Source organism: Culex quinquefasciatus, chromosome 1 (assembly GCF_015732765.1).
Source record: "Culex quinquefasciatus strain JHB chromosome 1, VPISU_Cqui_1.0_pri_paternal, whole genome shotgun sequence".
NCBI lineage: Eukaryota > Metazoa > Arthropoda > Insecta > Diptera > Culicidae > Culex > Culex quinquefasciatus.
In genome coordinates, this window is record NC_051861.1 from 16,849,433 (window position 1) to 16,869,609 (window position 20,177).

Below are 20,177 nucleotides of genomic sequence, written 5' to 3' on the forward strand. Positions count from 1 at the left end.
ATGACAAACAAACACGTACTTTTTCGTGTTTGATAGTTTGTCAAACTCGCAAAACAAAGCAAAGTGTATGCCGGTTGACGGTTCCGGAAACAAATGCAGGCGAACCGTCAAACTGTCAAAAAGTAAGAACGAAAGAATCTGAACCCTCTAACGCCCAGAGCTGTTTGCTTATCGTAAAAATAGTAAATGGCTTAATTTTGGTACAATAATGCAGGAAATACTTTACTTTGACCCACAAACATCGAATTGAAGAAAAAAAAATAATTTGAAGTGGTGCACCAGAGCACCATCAGGAAGATGAGCTACTTTTTTCTAAACCACAAAATCTCGTTTTCTTCAAATCTATTGGTTCATTTGTTTGAAAACACTTCGAAATGTGTTAAAAACTACTTGTTCTTTGCTGTAAGACCATATTTCTGAAGTATTAACTACAAATTCAAAAATCTCTGCATTTTCAGGTTTCTTTGATTGGCTCATTCAAAACTCACAAACAACAATTTTCGTGAAAAATGAGGAAAATAATACAACTATTGGTCTAATAAAAATGTTTTGTCTTGTTTATGAATAGTCAAAACGTTTATAAACTTTTTTTTTTTTGATAAAAATAAGCTTTTTTCTGTAATTTAGAAAAAAGTGCTCCTGAATATTTATTTGCTCATATGCCTAGGTGGTGCTCTGGTGCACCAAATGAAAAAGGTTGAAAAACACTTAAAACCGGTCCAAACTCACAATGTTATTCACAGGGGTTCTTGTCCAAGGTTCAAATGATAGCAAAACATTTTTTGTTTCATAAAATTTTGTGTTTGGTAATTTTTACGGGCTTTCGAAAATAGGTCTTATTTATGTCCCTAAAATTGGCCCATTATTGTTTACATTTCACACTGTAACTTTGCTTGTGCTTAACCAAATTTGATGAAATTTGGGGAGATGTTAGTATACATTCTACATGAACACCTGCAACTGAAAGCACCATAAAAAGTTGTGTCAGTTCCGAGATATCTGAGTTCAAAGTTTTGGTGCTCTGGAATAACCATGGGCGGGAGAGGGTTAATTTCGCTGCCGGTCAGTAGGGAGGAAAGCAATATCACCGTATGTGAAACGATAGGAAGACTTTTATTTCAACAAACAAGAACAAAGTTTCAACTCTCAACCACCTTACGCGCACTGTTGCGCTTCCTCGATCAGCTGTCCCATGTTGTAAATGTAGTCACGGGCAATGTCGTCGACGCTTTTGAACACGTCGCGACGCAGAGCGTTCATGAAGAGCTCGAACACCTCCAGCTGGTTGTCCAACGAAATGGCAACCAAGTCCACGAAAAAGGGTGTGCCCAGATACTGGAACGCCAAATCGGCCAGAATGTCCTGCAAACCTACCACCGCATTCCTTTGGGCGAGCTGTCCCAAAACGGTGCTCTGGAAGCCGCTGGAAACATCCTGGAACGCATCGATGTACGGACGGACGAGAATTCGTGAGTACAGTGCCAGCGATCCGTAGGCTCGCTCGGACACGACGCTCAGGTCACGGGCAGCTTGCGTAGCCCGACGGATCGCTTCGTCGTTCGACGCCACGATGCACGGGTTCTGGGTGTCCCCGATCACGTCCAGGGCATGCTCCAAAATGGCATCCTTGGCTTGCTGCTTCACGTGCTGGATGTCGGTGATCACGAAACCGTACCGGGAGATGAACTGGGCGTTGAGGTTCTTAATAGAGCGAGAAAAGTTCATCCGGTAGATGCGCAGCTTGTAGTCGATGTCATAGTGCAGCTGGTTGAACAGCCGATCAAACTCGGACAGCACCGAAGATTCACCGGATACGGAACGGGCCAGCTGGTACCGGATCATTAGAATTTTAGAATTTCCGAATTTGAGAATTTAAGAATTTAAGAAGATTAGAATTTTAAAAAACTATACGAACCGTATCCTCGTTGGCAGGTTCAACAGCTTTGACTACCGGGGCCACCGGGACGGATTGAGCCAGCTGAAAGATGAACGTTCCTGAAACCATGTCTCAATCGAAAATATCTTCCAACAAACCTGAAGGCACACCACCACGGCCACAATCACCAGCTTGACCATCGTGTGAATTTCGAATTTACTTCCGAGAACGCGTCTACTCACCACTAGTTCCGGAACGGCTTTGTTCGCCCCGGTTGACCACTTGGTTTAAGATCAACTCGATGTTTTTTCTGGAGGAGGCTATCAAAGTGCGCAATCCTAACACTGACAACGGACGGAATTGGACCTTTTGCCGACGCATGCACGAAATCTTTATGACCAATCGAGTTTCCGAAAGGTCCGTTTAGTGGGTGATAGCAATTGGCGTCACGCCGTGATAAGTTGTTTTTTGGTGCATCGCGTTCATGAATGCTCTAGAAGCTTTTAGTCGAAATCAAATTAAATTTCTAAAACTGATGTTTGAAACGGATAGGATAACGTATGTTTTAATCAAACCTTTAGTTGATACATTTGAAATCTCATTTTACTAGCGCCATTTTTGGAAGTTCAAATTAATGTCTTGTATACAAGTTTGAATGCAATTAACAATGCAATCACCCACCAGCAGATAGAAGCACTGGCAATGAACACGCGCGTTTTCCGTCTCACGTGGCCAATAATGTGAGCTTTTGCTGAAGATGCCGGCGCAATTTTTTTCGCATCATTCTTTACACGGTAGACTAACTACTTGCAAATTGATGATTAATAGTCGCAAAACTGTTTTAAACTCTACATAGAGCGAAATTCTAGACAAAGGCAATCAATTTAAATTTGCTAAAATCCCAAAATGCATTTTTGTAAAAAAAAAATCACAAAGCAAGATTACATTAGAAATTTTCAAAATTTTAAGAGTTAATATTGTGTTCAAAGGTTGTACCTACAACACCCTCACCGAAGGTTGCCAAAGTTGCTTGGCTGAATATAACAACCAATTTACATAACAACGTGAAAGCCAGCTAGCCAGTAACAGCGGCTGGTTTCACAGCTCAAAGTCTAATAGAAATCGGTTCTAGATCGACGCGCCGGCAGGCCGGTTGTCAGAACGCAAGCAGCAGCACAATGTCAAGGTTTGAGCAGCCGGGGCCGGCAAAAGGTTAGATTGATGAATGAGTGCGGTGCAAACATGATTGCCTGCTGGAAGTGATGAACGCAGTGCAGTGTGAACTTGGTGTGTTGATTGTGGTTAATGCATATCGGTTAAAGCGCTTGCGTGGGCCTTCCGAACGTTAGCGTTTGGCCTTGTTGAATAAAATTTGATTATTTTTACTTTAGTTTCCGTGATGCAGTATAAATAATCAAACGTGGCTGAAGGATGGCTTACAACCATGATAAATACTTACATTAGAGAAGATAAATTCTGCAATGAAATCATATCTTTTATTTTATAAATTTAAAAGATAATAAAACATTTTTTTAACGGTCTGGGGCCGAAGTCTGATTTTTCTGTTAATTTTTTATTGGAATTCCATATAAACTGTAAAAGGAATTGCAGGCACCGGGTCAAGAGAGTTAATTAGCGGAAATGTACCCATTTTAAGCCTAATAAGCGGTCGTGTTTGAATGATGCTGGATAATCTGGAGTGTTTTTTGAAATTTTCTAAAACCAAGTACACCAACGAGTAGAGCAACTTTTTGTGAACATTTCTGTTTATTTTCACTTTTATTAAAAGTTATGCTATTCCTTTTACAAGCATTTACAAAAAAATCCCAAGTGCATTCTAATCAGTTGAATGCATTGGGCCACGCCCATTTTCCTATTTTCAGCTTAGTTCTTTTTCTCTTCCAGCACTCTTTTGGATCTGCTTAGTGCTCCCAAAATGGATGTAATTTTAAGCGAACACTCACGAAAAGTAGCATTTATAGATAAAATTTCCTGGCATCACTGGCTCACTCCAACAGGCCTCCGTGGTGGTGTTGGTGGCCACCCTTTGTTCTTTGTTTGCCTTTGCTTCTCGCTCGGTTTTCTTCAGCCTTCGATTGGAATGGGTCGTCAAAATTCAAACGTCAAAAAACTTAGCGCGTTTGTTTTTTTGATGGCGCTTGCTAATTATTTTCATGTTTCGAGATTATTTTTCAAGTGAGTGACCAAAGAATGGAAGCAATTTTATATCTTAAGCGCTTTGAAATCGTTAGCGCAAGTGAAAAGATATTGATGGCGGCTTTCGTTAAGCAGTTAACCTCTCATCTTGCGTGTGGATGTGTGTGCCACCAAAATGATGAGAAATGGTCTCGCAAAATAGAACTTATGATCAAAAGTACATTAAATTTGATCTTTTTGGCCAGTAAATGGCATAAATTTGCGTGCTTACTTGAGGCGGTGCTGTTGCTGGTAAGTTTAAAGCTTAAATAGTATTTCTGAAGCTTTAATCAAGCATCAAACTCAAAAAAAAATGTTTTAATATTGAGTGCAATCAGTTGAAAGCAATTTTCATTGCATTCCTCTACGTTTATAACCATTTTGAACATGTTTTAGTCAATTTGAAAAAACCTCAAAAAGTTTTTTTCCTCAAAAAATATTTTCTTTTAGACTAAGAATTTTGATAACTAATGATTGCAAACCGCCACTGGGCCACAGTATTGTAAATTTTATATTTAAGAAGTGTCAAAAATCAATACAAAAGAATTATAAGCGATAGAAAAGTAGTAGTTTGTAAGACTTGTAATTTAGGTATGAAACAATTGATGTTTAAAAAAAGTTTTTTTCCTGAATATATTATTTTATTAAAGAAACATTAAAAAATAAATCGCACAAATACAAATTTTCTATGAAAACAGAATTAAAATCAGTTGAAACAGTTAAATATGCATTTTCCTTCGATCATTTTCAGCATAATTCGGTTTGTTTTAATATATAACCTCAATTGAAATAAAAAAATGACTGAAATGTAAACTTTCATTGATAAAAACAAACTTGTAAAATCGAATGTGTACACGGAGAAAAAATCGTGAACACTCGTTCATGAAATTGGGAACCACGAACAAAGTGTTCAAATTCCATGGTACGTTTTTGAAAATCGTACCATGGCGTTTGAACACTTTGTTTGTGTTTCCCAATTTCATGAACGGGTGTTCATGATTTTGGGTACTCTTTTTTCTCCGTGTACGTGTACTTGCTTTTATGTAATTTCGATTGTATTTTGGCCCGAAACCTGGAACTCAAAGCCTGATTTTTAGAGCTCTTTTTCTAAAAGCCTTGTGGAAGGAGACGAGAATTCTTTTTCCGATTCACAATTTAGGACCGGCAAAAGTGGTCAAAACAGGTTTTAGAGGTATTTTTTAGACTATTTCAAATTCAAAGAATTTAATTTCAAACAAATATACATTCTAAAACAAGCGCCATAAACTGCTTGAAGCCAAAACTTGAAGCTTTTCCAACAGTTATTTCCAGAGATATAGCCATATTAGTGTATAGCCGTCTTAAGTTTACCCTATTTTCTCTTATTAAATTTTTGGTTTTATACAGAATCATATACTGAACATCATATTCGAAGTTCCGGCTCGTTTTCGCTCGAAAAATCGTCAAGTCGAAGATTTAACGCCAACGCATTTACGCTTGCGCGTTTTACGAAAGGCTCTTTTTCACCCCTTGGTGACATAAAATCGGGTTTTGCTGAAAATTTATTAGCTTCTGAAAAGGAAAAGTCAGAATAAGCTCGAATTTTTTATTTTAGGGTGTAAACAAGCCCGGATTTGGACCACCCTAATGCAAATGCATTTTATTGAAATGTTAAAAACATGTCAAGTAGTTTTATTTTATATATTGTATTTTCTCTCATTATTTCCATTACCATAATGTTTTATTTTGATTTTACATATTACAATCATGTTTTTGAAAAGGCGTCATCCATAAAGTATGTCACGCTAAAATCGGCCAAAATTAACCCCCTTCTCCCCGATGTCACACTTCGTCACGCTGGCTCTGACCCCCTTCGAATAGTACGTCACGTTTTGCTGGACCCCTCCCCCACCATCTTGTTTTTTGTGCAGTTTTGACATGATTTATAAAAAGTATTATTTTAAAATCAGGAGTTTGATCGGGGAAAGTTTTTAATATTGTAGTGACAGAAATCTTCACATTTCTTTTAAAAACCTGTTAATTTAGGAATATTAAATCTATTATCAAAAACTCTGTTTCTTATAGCCTTGAATCATGTTTGATTAATGAGTAAAGTTTAACAAATATTAAATTTATTTTAGCTATATTTTAAGACTGAAAAATAAAAAAGTTTGAAAATTGAGCTTACGATCCATGGTTTCAACATTTGAATGAAAAAAATGTTTAGAAATACACCTGTCCAGTTGTTTTGAAACCATCAGTTTCCAAAATACCTAAATATTGACGAACACAATTTTTTTTTCAAAAAAAACTTTTTGCGAAATTTCAAAAAAAAAAATCTAAATATGTTTAAGAAGGCTTTCTAGGCCCAGTGAAAAAAATATAATTTAACTCAATAATGACGAACTCCTCGTCACAGTGTCCTGATGCAAACAATGATCGAGCTGTAGCTGTCACAGCCCTGCGAAGTATGTTGGCTGACATATCGGGCAGTCAGTCAAATAAAACAGCTAGAAGTCGCTTGACAAAAAAATTTTGCTGGAAAGAGATAGGAAACCTGATGCAAACAAACGTCCAGCTGTCATGTAAACATACTTTGAATGTGTTGGTAAATTTCTGACTAGAATGCCTTAGATGATTTGGCTTATATTTTTATTAAAAATTTGAAGTGTTTTTGAAAAAAAAATTGTCCCCCGATTTTTCGGACCAATTTTGCGACATAAACTGTGAAAAATATTAGCAACGGCCTTAGATAAAATTCTACAAAATTACAAAATTAAGAATCGGAAGGAAAACTCTTTTCAAAATCTTCGGTTTGTTTATTTCACTTGCCAGTAATTTAATTTTTGTAATGTCTCATATTATGTTTTGGCACTCTTCGTTCCGAATGAAGAGCTAATAATTTAAATTTGAATTCAAAAATGTGCAGACAAATAAATCAAAAAGCTGACTGGAAATAATATTAAAACAGTAAATGGGCAAAAGATAATTATTGGAGGTTGTATAATAGACATAAATGGACAACCAATATAAATTAAAAACTAAATTAGAAAAAACGAAACATATTTAGACTGTGGAGATTAATTAAAAAGCAACTTTCAAAAAAATCGATAATGATTCCAAATACATTCAATTTAAACAGTGCAAAAGCTGCTGTCTGATTACCACAAGTCAAGCGGCTCACAATTCCAAATATATTTCGTGTACAAGAATAAAACGATAAAGCAAGGCAAAATTCCTGCGCTTTTCTCCTGGCCCGCGGCCAGCCAGAAAACCAGGTGACATAAATAAAAGCCCACCCAAACCAGACGACGTGAGCGATTCGGCCAATTCCGGACCACCGACCGGTTCGATCTGGCGTCGAAGGTCAACCTGCTGCTAAACGCCTCCACATCCGACCTGATTCTTGAATTATATAGAATATCGTCGTCATCGTGCTAACTTGTCGTACGTGCATTTTGGGCCAAATTGTGTTAGGGACGCCATTTTGTGCAGCTCACAATGCCTCACCTTTTGACCTTCACAGATCCCCAAAATTCGATTTCAATCCTGAGATATTCAACAAAAACCGAAAAAACTCCGTGCATTTTTGTCATTTTACATATGAAAGTAGTTTCAATCTTGTCGTGCTATCTTGTCACTCCCTGAAAATTGATGTAAGTGCGACAATTGGCCAAAGGGATTTCAGGTCAGAACGCGTTTGACGCACGTACAAGTTAGACTACCGTAAACATTTGTAATTATAATTCGGGACTCCAGCAACCAATTTCAACTAAACTTTGGGACAATGCACAGAATGGTCAGCCAAACAAAACGTGTTTGTTATTGGTTACATTGCGTGCTCTAGTTTATTCAAAGTCAAACATTAAAACGCGTTTTCTCAGAACGTCGAAATGGCGGGTGCGACAAGGTAGCACGACGACGTCGATATGACAACTAGGGTAGGGGAAGGAGTTCTAAGCAGTAGACTAGGGGATTCGAATGAGGCACTAAATTAGCTTATAATCAGCATTTATAGCGCTGTTGGCCTAGGTAGCTCCAAAACTTATTTTGATGAGGATTTTAGAGTTCAAAAATCATATTCAAATTGCTGTAAATTTGAATTGTTAAGAAGACGTGACTTTATTTTTTGTATGTATCATATTGCCCCAGTCTCCTATAATAGCTGCGGTGTTTCCAAAAAAAGGATTCGCTTGACAGCCAGCCGCTCCTTGTTTTCGTTCGATATATATTAATTTTTCGGGTCAAGCCCGTATGAAATTGGGGAGGGAGAGAACATTCCTATCCTCCACAATGTTGGCGGCGTTGATTTTGTTTTCATTCTATCAACCTTTGGTGGCGTGAATTACAAATCAACTTGGCAGCTTGCGGGGGAGGGGGTAAGCTAATCGATTCCGGAAGCCTCAAATTATTGGTGCAATGAAAACTATGTCAGAGCTGCTATGTATAATTTGGTTTATATTAGCAATGGATCCGGAATTTGAGTGCATGCACTTGATCTATTTTCATTTCAATTAAACTGCATACAAAATTAAATTAAAGTTGGGTAGGTTTTGAACAAAATAGGGTTTTCCGAGCATTTAGTTTTCTATGAAATAGTTCGGGGAAGGTGCGGCAAGACGACCAATCGCTCGTACGGCCGTAATTTTTAAAATTTTGATTATTTCCAGTATGAGGAATTGTTGCCAGCAATGCAATTAGCTGATTCTACTACCACATAACCGCCAAAACGACGTAAACGCCACGGGGTATAAGATTTAATGAAGTTTTTTTTAAACCTTTGTTTTCTTATAATATTTGCAAAGTACAAAATAAGGCTTAGGGTTCGTTTTAAGGCTCATTTTATCAAAATGCTATTTTTCCTAGATCAGTCTACCAATGACATGCACCTATTACAAAGTATGATTTAACTTTTGGTTATTTTTGTTGAGAGCTTTTAAAAAATCTCGATCACGTGGGGCAAGTGTACCATATGGATTTTTAGTATGGAAAAAATTACGAATTGCTGCAACAACATATTTTATTGAGAAATAAATACATGAAAGTACTTAAAAACTGATAAACAAATGTTAAAAAAAATTGTCCATGCAAAATATAGTGATATTATGAAATTTCACTATTTATCATTTAAGTAATATTTTTTTCGTAAAAACGATAAAATTTTAAGCAAAATATTATTATTTAATCTAAAAATGGAAGAAACCTTTCAAATACATTCCAATCTGATGTATCTAAGTGATAACAGTTCAATTGTTAGCAAATTAACATGTTTTTTCATGCATTGTTCCTCTAGCCCCAACGGGTTGTTCGTCTCGCCCCACTAGTTGAGTAGAACGTACGGAAAATCAAAAATTTTAAAATCAATTTTTTACATTAAAAACGGGATTTTTTAAAAACTTGTTCTAACAAAGTCCTAGTCAAGACCTAGAATAAGATGATTATAATAAAATCCGACAGATTTTTTAAGTTTTTAATGGGTTATAACGAGCATTTCCTTAGCTTGTTACACTTGCCCCACTTTCCCCTAAATAGTCAAAAGTCGTATGAACCTTATTTTTTTTTAATTTATCAACATGTAAAAAGTAGCAACCATTGACACTCTTAAGTTTTTTTTTAAATAGGTATGTTTGTTTGCCCCCTAATTTTTTGGACCATTTCTTTCCTACTGTGGTTTCCAATTTTTGCTAAAAAAAAGAGTGCTTTAAAAATTTATTATAGCAGTTCTTATAAGTTTCGAAAAGTTCCACTTTTCAGAACATCGCGAAAACAATACTAAACTGTTTACCTTCTCGAAAATTCGTCAAGGGCCTTGAAATACGATTAAACTACTGAAAAATTATAATCGATCAATGTTTTCGGAGTTGCAATACATGTTGTCTGGAGTGCTGGACCTCGATGCAAAACTTGGACTCGTTGAACAAATGTACGTCAATCACAAAATGTTTAATGCAACGAAATCTGAAGAAACAAAATAAACTATAAGAGGGCAACATTGTTGATGATTGTAAATCACAGATTTCGTGTAGTTAAACAATACAACATTGATTCAAACAAGTGGCATTACACACAATTGGCTATTATTAACACAGTCCAGACCAGATTATCCGAAACCTGGATTATCCGAAGGTTAGTATGGGAGTTCGAATAATCGAATCATCATAAAAAAAACGTATTCTTCATTTTCTTACTTTGAAAATCAAAAACGAGTTCTGCGACCCCTTTTTAGATGAATTTCAAAAGTTGATTGCCTATTTGATTACAAAATGCTTTTATTCAACATTTCATCACCGCTATTTTAACAGCCATTCTGAATTTAAAAATTCACTTTAGAGTAGTTGTAAGGTTATACACACGCAGAAAAATAAGGCATATTTGAATCAACAATACGTATTGTTGATTTTAAAATCATTATTTTTGTTGAATCAACGCTAAACGTCAAAGCAGCTTTTTCGAAACAACAAAAGATTTTTGTGGAATTGAGAAAATCAAGGTTTGTTTCAACGCAAAATCGGCGTTGATCATATTCAACAAAAATTTGGTTGATTCAAACCTCGCACAGGCTGATTCTACAAAACATTTTTCTGCGTGCATAAGCTCGACAATCAAAATTAAACAACGAAAAAAAAATCGTGATTCGATTAAAAAATTCTTGATAATAGATGCTAGACTGAAGCTCAATTAGATTTCTTCAGATGCTGAAAAAATATATATATCATAAATTACAGCAAGTTTATGCTAATTTTGTGACAATCAATGTTTACAACAAAAAAACGCTCAAGTTTACGTAAGGTCGCCTATGTACACAACTCCAATGACTCATGCAAATCGCGCAAAACAACGCAACTGTGCAAACCCCCGTCCCAACCGACTTCCCCTCGATCGATCGCCGTCTAATGCAACAAAATGCTCCTCAAGTAAATGCATCCATTGAACACGAGGAATGATGAGGGTCTTTTTTTTCTCTCGCGAGCTCAATTGTGCATATACTTAAGTGTAAAACTGCCCGCACAACTCATCGATGATCATGATCGGCTATTTTTCACCCGCAGAATCACCTTCGCCTTAACATTGAATCGAGAAACGATTATCGCTCTGTACGGTGGGGGATTTCCGTAAACGCCGCAACATTAACCAGTCAACTGCCATAATGGCGTACGCCCGCCATCTTTATAGCACTCTACGGCGCCATTATGGCGCTGTCGCTGTCAAGGTCAAGAACGCGATCGATCGCCCGCCGCATACCGTTCGTGTGCAGAGGTGAGAATGATGATAATTATGGCCATTTTCGGAGATTCTCGAGCTGGAGCTGTTTGTTTGGAAGTGGTGCATATGGCGAACGTGGAAGGAAGCGGGCAATTTCCATCATACGGTTAGATCGTGAGAGGCCGGTTGCGCAACGGTGCATCGCCGGGCAGATGAGGGCCGCATCGATACGGAATCGTGCAGATCGAGGCGATTAATGAGTGTGGACACGCGAAGGTGATTTGTGCTACCGTTTGAGGAGCTGATTTGACAGCTCGAAAAGACATTTTATAGCAACGGCGCCATTATGGCGAATGCTTCACTTTGACAGTTGATCAGTTATCAGTAGTGGGAAAGAACATATGCTCTGCTCTTTATCAGTCCACAAACTATCGGACTACATCGCCTTGCAGTCCATATATAGGTCTATCCGCTCCCGAACGACGTCAGAATCGTAGGGAAAACATCAATCTTATCTCGAACCAGGTCCACACATATGTGCAGGCAACCGCTTGCTGATGATAAGTCATATCGAACCACACACTCACACATTATGAAGAATTGTGTGGAGAAAACAAAAACCTTCCAGGACGGGAAGTACGCTATTGAACAATTTATTACCACCGGGAGTAAGCCCTTCCAAAGCCCGGTGTATTACTTGCGAGCCTCGTATTCCTCAGCTCAGAGACTATCGCGGGGGTACAACAGTGAAGCAAGATTAGATAACGAGAGGTAGCGCCTCTATTTATAGAAATCTATCATTTTGCCTTATCATTCTCGTTTTTTTATTCCTTTCTCTATGGGTGTTTACACTCATCGTCGATAGAGTTGTGTTTTTAGTGAGCAAGACTGAACATATCAAAATTAATATGTCAAACTGTACCATTGAAGAAATTACCCAACAAACAAGCAAGTTACGCAGAATTAAATCATATTTTTCTCTTATTAGGGAGTGTGGGGTAATTTGGACACCCTAAGGAAATTGCTCTGTCACGGGCTGTATGGATATTTTAAAGGAATGTGGATGACACCAGAGGATAATAGAGACCATATTTGATGGAAAAATGTCATTTATTTCGATAAATTTTAATGAAAAACCCATTTTTATCGCAAAAATTAAAAGGTGTCCAAATTACCCCTACATTTTTGTTTGGGGGTAATATGAACACCCCTATGGGGTAATTTGGACATGCCTTGTGGGGTAATTTGGACATGCCTTGTGGGGTAATATGGACATACCTTGTGGGGTAATATGAACACCTTTTGAGGGGTAATTTGGACACATGTTGAAGAATAAGTTTAGCATTTGATTTTTTGAGCATGTTTTTTATCCTTCAACCTGGTTTTGTAATTGCTTTATATTTTGAAGTGTTGTTTTGCTCACAATATTTCATCAAAAGTTTAAATAATGATTTTGTGATAGAACTATAATTCAATAGGAAGATAACAAATAGTTCAGTGTAGTATACATAATTTAATCATTAATACTGAAATGATTTAAACATTGATTCTGGATTAGGCACAAGTATAGTTTTGCAGCGACCTCAAATTTAAATCATTAAATTTGCCCATTTTTCGAACCTCACCACAGTTCTGACCATGCGCGCTTACGCAAGCATAAATAATTTTACCCGTCGACTCGCGTTGCGCGACAAATAATTAAGCTTATGTACAGGTGTGGATCATGAGTCATCCTCAGCTGAAAAGCCATTTATTAATTTTCGCCAATTATTAGGCAATCAAAAAAATGGTTAAGCTTTCAATTATGAATGTGCGATGTTATTCCACAGGGGAAATTGAAGGTGTGGCTTAACCAAATTCATTGGCATGTTTGTTCAATGGAGAATTCGACCTTCTCATTATTGACTTACATTTTTGAGAATATTTGAGGAACATTATTTTGATATTCCAATAACATAATTTAAAGTTTCACGACAATGGTTCGAACCCATGACTTCCGATTTTGAGGTGTACTCACTACACCATACGGAAAGTCATGAAGAATTGCAGAGGTCTGCATAATTTAATTCATGAGGTTCATCGATGCTTCTCATCCAAACGGACCACTTTTAGTAGAACAAAATTTAGTAGAGTTTTCGGGGACTGACTATAAAAACCCCAAAATTCTTGAGGAGGGCAGTTAGTTCCAGAATTAGTTCCAGCCAGTTCCAGCCAGCTCCACTCCAGTCCAGTTCCAGTCCCAGAAGAAGCCTCAGACCAGCCGGACCCGCCAGCAGCCACCAGTAGCAGAGGCCCCAGTCCAGCCGGACTTAGCGGTGGAGGCCGCAGTCCGCCGGAACTTAGCCGCTGTGAAGAGTCCGCCGGGACTTAGGCGCCGAGTCCACCCGGGACTTAGGTGAAGAGTCCGCCGGGACTTAGCCGCCGTGAAGAGTCCACCCGGGACTTAGGAGTTCGGGGTCTGGCATGGCTCGGCGAAGAGGTCTGGAGGACAAGTCTGGCTTCAACGTAGAGAATTGGCTCGACGAAAGTCTTAATGAAATTAGCAACAAAAAGTTGAGTGATGTGATCGTGCGCGTAAAAGTTGAGAGTGTTACCGCAAAAATGTAATCTTCAAAAAGTGTAATATACAAATAAGTGAAGTTAACTTATCTGTTTTGACTCTACAAGTAAATATCACAAAAATCCTGAAAGCCTAAACCGCTCGGGCCGTTCAGTTTTTAGTGATTAAGGTATCGTTTATGTTTATATAAATCAATCTTTATATAGAATTTATTAGCCTGAAAAACATTTTTTTTTGTTTTACATTCTGTAGCCCTTCAAATTCAAATATTATTGTAAACCAGCATAGAAATTAGAAATGTCAAAGAAATTAATTAAAAGCAATCAACATTAGAGTCTTGTTGAACGCCAAATGTACAGTAATCAGATTTTCATCAATTCAAATATTGGAATAAATTTATCTAAATTAAAAAATAGGAGTTTTGTGAAAGTTCTCATTGCTCACATTACTTTTTGATTGTTTTGACATATTAAATCCCTCTAAATTTATCTAAATCGCTTTAAAAACTCATCCAACCATGAAAGTTACTTTTTTGTTGCCTGACAGGTAGACTTTCAGGTATGTCCAAATTACCCCACAAGCCATGTCCAAATTACCCCCATAGCATATCCTATCAAAAATTGCAATTTTTGATGATAAAAATGGATAAAATGCACATTTTTTATACTTACATATCTCAGGCATCCCTTAAACATAAAATGTCCACTTTTTTGCCATATAACCCCTGCAAAACCTTATTTCCTAACCTTCAAATATTTTAAGGCAGTGCCAACCGGCCTTTGGAAACTTTTACATATTACACCAAAACTACTTAACCTATTCCAACTTTTTTGGTTTGTCCATACTCCTAGGCCATTACTAGTACTAGCCTTATCACTTAAATTGCCGTTTTCACTTTATATCCGAAGAAAACGTGATTTTTAAAGGGGTGTCCAAATTACCCCCCCTGTCCATATTACCCCAAACTCCCCTATAGTATATCGAGCAACCAAATGTAATGCATCTTTTATGTAGTTGCCAATGTTTCAACAAATCCCAAAAAATAGGATTGTTTTTATAATTTTCATATAATTCACTTTTCAATTCAATGTTGTCTAATGCAGATCTGAAGAAAGGGGTTCAAGGTAGGCCTTCACTGTCAGAATAACTAAATGTAAGAACCTGCCTAGATAAGAACGGGATTTTCTATGTTTTCTTGACCCATTCATGTCTGACAGACGGCTCAAAGTGTTCATTTTTTAAAGTTTTTTTAGGTAACAGGAGACACTGCAGTTTGACGTTCGCCTTAAACCGCCATTGCCATATCTACGACAACCGCACACAAAACAGGAACGTGTTGATTTGAATAAAATATTTATTGAGTGATACCCACTGTAGCCAACAAAAGGGGGAATATAGAATTACACCTGTCGTCCCCTGACTGAGTCTACAGTGTGGAGTTCTAAACATCTCCAGCCAACGCGATAGCGGACCTGTATAGCTATGACCGATGCAAGACCTTGGTTAGACATTGCTATTTTTTATTATAATGACGTGATTGCTGGCAGTAAAATGAGCGCGGTAATTACCCACGGACAGTTGGCTGTCATGAATGTTGGTTGCTGGAGCTCAACTCCCGCGGTCGGTGCAGCAGCCAGGTGATGAGTTGAGGGATGGGAGGTTTATAGGTTTGTGCTGACAATTATGATGACGGTGATGGCCAACTAGGAAGATTAATACCCGGCTGTGTATACGATCTATCACTGCGGGTATTTATGGAAGCTGCTTGTAACATGAGAATTCGTATGTTTGTTGAGTTTAACCGATAAACAGTGATGAAATAACCTCCGTTTGATAGATATGTCAAACTAGTCATGTATGTACCAATTGTTCTGCAGAACGTTGCAACCTCAATAAACACGACGTTTTGAAAATGTACTCTACACAAAGTATCTAAGGGTAGCGACTGCCAGTAATTTGTAACAATTTCATACATTCCAACCGACCTCGAAGCAATTAATTCACGTGCTACCAACCAACCAGCAGCACGTCGCCGCCGTGGTCGTTGTTTAAAGTGGCTAGAAATAGCCCGCGTAGTACACGGTCGGCAATGACAAACAACACTCGTTCATCAAAATAGATCACCGCGTACAAAAGCGTGCGAGCGCGCGCGATCTAGCAAATGTGGCGCAACGGCATGCCATAATGGCGGTTGCTATAAAAAAATCTACGAGCAAATTAGATGCAGATGCGACACTTGTTGCACGCACGCAGTTTTGTTTACATTGCAGGACTCAAGTGTGATTTAAGCAACACACGTTTGAGTGCGTGACTTGCGATGTGCTCTCTTTGTTCTAGTGGGTACAAAGTTTAAAAGTTAAAAGCACATGTATCTATGCAGTCGAATAATAGAGGAATTATCAAGACTGAGTGAGATGGTGTTTTTAGTAAACGTCGCACGCATGTATTGGTTTCGCACCTTAAAGTGCGCAATCTACGGCAACTCATTGATACAACAACTGTCAATACACGCTACTTGCATAATGATGAGAGTTGAAAAACGTGCGTGAGTGCCATTCCCGACGTTGATGGTGTAAACGTATACTTTCTCCCGGAACGAATTCAATGAGAGAGAAAGAGATTTTGGAGCTCACTTTCTTCACACTTCATGGTGACATTGGTTGAGTTACCAAAAATTTATGACACATGCGTAGATGACGCATCCGTCAATGTGAAGTTAGCCCTTTTGTTCGATACTGAAGTAATCTTTGAAATGATCGCATATAGTTTTATTCTGAATAACAAAGATTTCGTTCACAAAAAAAACCCTTTCTCCTGGAAACTCAATTAAGAGCATACCATCAAGCAATACAGTTCAGACTCGATTCTCCGAAGCTCTCCGTTGAACTTTAGGAAAATCGACCAATTGAGAATTTGATGTCACATTTTGATTTGGCAGAGCGAAAATCCGTACACTTAGCCGATATGAATCCTTAGTAATAAGGCTTTCTAATCGAAAATTTACTAACACATTCACACCTCACAGTGCCACAAAAGTTGATTTGTTTGCATCAGATCTGCTTTCTCTTTCTACCTTTTGTTTGTTTGTCATGCGACTTATAGCTGGTTTTAAAAAGCCTACCGCCCAATTACAGCCAACTCAACACTGTGACAAGGAGTTCGTCATTTTTGAGGTAAAAAAAAATCACTGGGTTAGAAAGCCTTGTAAGTAACCATCAAGCAATTATTTCATTTAATTTAGAAGTTTGAGACAACAAAATAAAACTGTGAGCTTACAAAGTATCACTTTGACAAAAGATCGTAACATTCTCAAAATAAACAGCGATTGTTTTGGCGATTGTCTTCAATATTTTGTTTAACTCGCAGTGCGCAGACATTTTGTTGGTCGGTGTTTTACGAAGTCCCATAAAGTTTTCTAGCCGAATTAATTTACCGTAAAAACGAGTATGTTTATGGCATATTTCCACATCATTTCAGAGCATTTTTGAAGTTATAACAAAGATAAACGGCCCAAAAATGACAGCGAAGAAAAATCGTGCCTTAAAAAATAAGAAAGAAAAACTCATGATTCGATGATCCGAAGTCTCCTCCGGATAGTAGAATTTCAAATACAGTTCAGACTAGATTATCCTTAGGCCTTGGAAAAGTTTCGCGACGGATAGTCGAATCGTCGGATAATCGAATCAAGAAAAAATCGTTAATTCCTCAAAATGGCGGTGATGAAATGTTAAAAAAACTATTATATTGTTCTAGTTCCCTCCTTGACCTGCTACATAGTTTAACCAACAAGTTATCTTACCCAATAAAACAAAACAAAAATACAAATTAATAGGCAATCAACTATTTAAATTTGACAAGCAGAACTTGGTCGCAGAACTCAAATTGAATAAAATTTGTATTTTTTTGTTCATGATACAAACCTTCCGATAATCGATACTTCGGATAATCGAGTCTTGAACTTAATCGAATTTCGGATAATCGTGGTTTCGGATAATCTAGTAAATTTTAACCACATCACGTCAAACTTTACCACACAGTTCGTCACAACTCCCTCACATCACCGACGGAAACTTCTGAAAAGAGTGGCTCACCAACACAGCCACGCTCTCTCATGCCCACATGGAGACCCGCATCCGCACCACAAACCAGTGGTTTCACACTCGTTCGCGGGCCCTAATGTGTGTGGGAATAACCACCAGCATGAATTAAACATTTCCTCCCATTCATACCGAGACAGACTCCACACCACACGCACACGACCAAAAGTTATTCTCTGCAGCAGCTACAAACATATTGCACCCAAATAAAGCGTTTTTGTTCTGTATGTGTCACCACATTCCTTCGCCAGGGGGAGGCACTCACTCTCTCGGACTTGTTCAGAGCCGAAATGGTGTGTACAAATACCGCTCTGACTGTTGTTCCTCATTAATAGCTGTCTAATATATCTTTTCAAAGAAAGTCACAAGAAAAATGCTTGTAAAAACAATTCATTTTACCCTAAGGAAAGTGTTGCAACGGTGAGTACCTAATTCCGCTGACAAATTCCGTCACCAATTTGGACTAGGTCCGACATTGCCCAATCGCCATTGCCACTGCATGAAGCGCGAGAGTGAGTGCCACACGACGCTGCTGAGTGCCGACGATCAACCTGGTTGGGGCCCGTTCCGCGATCCAACCTAGTCAGTGCGCTCTCAACACTGCTGCTTCACACACATCGCCTACTAATCTACCACACCACACGTCGTCGTCGCAGTCGTCGCAAGTCACAAAAGTGTGTTGTCAATTAGTTGAGAATAAAAATACAATCTGGCCACGGTAAGAGAAACAGAGAAGGAATCGAGAGTGTGAGAGAGAGACCAAACAGTGACAGAAATTTTGGGCAAAAATACAAAAGAGCGAAGAGACTCGAGCTCGCGTTCGTGTGAATGTTTTGCGTTGCACTTGCGCAATAGGTGTCGCGCGCGTGTGTCGCGGGCATGTGTGATAATAGGTTAAAGTGTGTGCGCTCCGAGTAGCGCTGTCCCCACTGGTGAAGTGTGTATTTGTGCGAGCTCGCGTTAGAGAGAAGAGAGTGCGCGAGCAAAAGTGTGAGGATTTTTCGGTGTGATTCCGTACCAGGCCGTGGAAGAATTCTGTACACCCGAAACGCGCCTACTGTGCTGTACGGTGAAGACGTGTGTGTCGTGCGCTGCTGTCATTCCTGTGTGTCCGCTGCAGGGAGCAAAAGTTGTGACATTTCGTGATTTCTGGGTTAGAAAACGCAAAAACAGCAGCAGAAAAGTGGTCGTTTCGACGTTGAGCAACATTGGTCAGAACAGACCTGTAGTGTTTATCTTAAAGTGTGCGGGTGTGATAAGACGGCGGAGATAAATGCGTCCGCTGCAAAAGTTGGTGCAAAATTTTGGTGAAATCAATTTTCTTCCTCTGCCAAACGCAACGGGGGAACCCGTTTCTCACGACGACGGGCTAAACGTCAAAAAGTGAGAGTCGTCAAAATCTAGGGAGCTGCGAGCAGCGCTATTGACCACCGCACGCGTGACAGAGAGAGCAGACGAGCCAGAGCTTTATGAATAACCGTCGTCGGTGTGAACGAGAGAGGCGACGAGCACAAACGCACAACACCAGCAACAACCATTCTGCAGTGAGCTTGAGAGCGAGAGTAAACGTGAACCGTACCCGTCTTGCTCTGCATGAAGTGACCATTAGTCGCTCCTGCTATCGCGTTCCGACCTCGCAGATGTCCCAACCATCGGTAGTCCGGTAGAGGAGAGAAAGTCCTACAGACCAACTATCAACACACGCTGTTGTCGGCCGCTGAAGCAGTCGAACAGACTCCAAAACATACCAACATCTGCGGAAGTCCACATCTTCCCTCAATTAAAAAGTCCTCCGAATCGGAACCGGAACATTCCCACGGCCTCCAAAGTGTATTCCCACGTGGACAGTGTTCAAGTTATGGCCGCTGATGCCGCTATGGATACAACCTGCCCGAGTCCCGAGCTAGGGGACTCCCGCAAACGACCCCTCGACGACGGAACCCTGGACGATGGAACCTCCAAACGGTCACACTTCAGCACCAACGGTAAGTCTTCACCAATTGAACTAAACCCCTGTTCCGATTTTAAATGCTCCGGAATCCTCTCCCGCTGTCCATCTCACATCTTTAAAGCATCCCAATCTTGGTTTCTCTCATTTCGTGCGTGCGTGCATTAATACTAAACCCACCTCCCTAAACGGTGCGTTTAGCACCGCACAAACCATCATATTACTCACAAAAACGCATGCACACACAGTCGGTGTGTCTGCGTGTGTGTTATCGCTCTCGCCGTCAACTTTTTTTTTGTGTTATCAATTGCCTCAACA

The 20,177-nt window shown here is 39.0% G+C and overlaps 2 protein-coding genes across 3 annotated transcripts in view; one reads left to right on the plus strand and one right to left on the minus strand.

The window, feature by feature from the left end:
* Window positions 1-1,096: 1,096 nt before the first annotated feature.
* On the minus strand, window positions 1,097-2,159 carry LOC6042390. Its single transcript, XM_038266722.1, has 3 exons — window positions 2,035-2,159; window positions 1,916-1,978; window positions 1,097-1,827 (listed from the first exon to the last, which is right to left on the minus strand). The coding sequence occupies exons 1-3, from the start codon at window positions 2,074-2,076 to the stop codon at window positions 1,156-1,158; spliced, it is 777 nt and encodes a 258-aa protein (XP_038122650.1). The 5' UTR covers window positions 2,077-2,159; the 3' UTR covers window positions 1,097-1,155.
* A 16,022-nt stretch (window positions 2,160-18,181) lies between these two features.
* LOC6042392 (RNA-binding protein Nova-1) overlaps window positions 18,182-20,177 on the plus strand; it is an 80,495-nt gene continuing 78,499 nt past the window's right edge. The window contains exon 1 of one of the 2 annotated variants that reach the window (XM_038256245.1): window positions 18,182-19,896. In XM_038256245.1, coding sequence (XP_038112173.1) covers window positions 19,770-19,896 — 127 coding nt within the window. In that variant the 5' untranslated portion in view covers window positions 18,182-19,769. The remainder of the gene's footprint in view (window positions 19,897-20,177) is intronic. The other variant, XM_038256224.1, reaches the window with a different exon arrangement.

Excerpts from the sequence above, each read along its gene's own strand:
- LOC6042390 (XM_038266722.1), bottom strand. The coding sequence starts at position 2,076 with ATGGTCAAGCTGGTGATTGTGGCCGTGGTGGTGTGCCTTCAG. Across the intron at positions 1,979-2,034 it reads CCGTGGTGGTGTGCCTTCAG|CTGGCTCAATCCGTCCCGGT; the intron begins GTTTGTTGGAAG and ends TTCATCTTTCAG. Across the intron at positions 1,828-1,915 it reads AACCTGCCAACGAGGATACG|CTGGCCCGTTCCGTATCCGG; the intron begins GTTCGTATAGTT and ends ATCCGGTACCAG.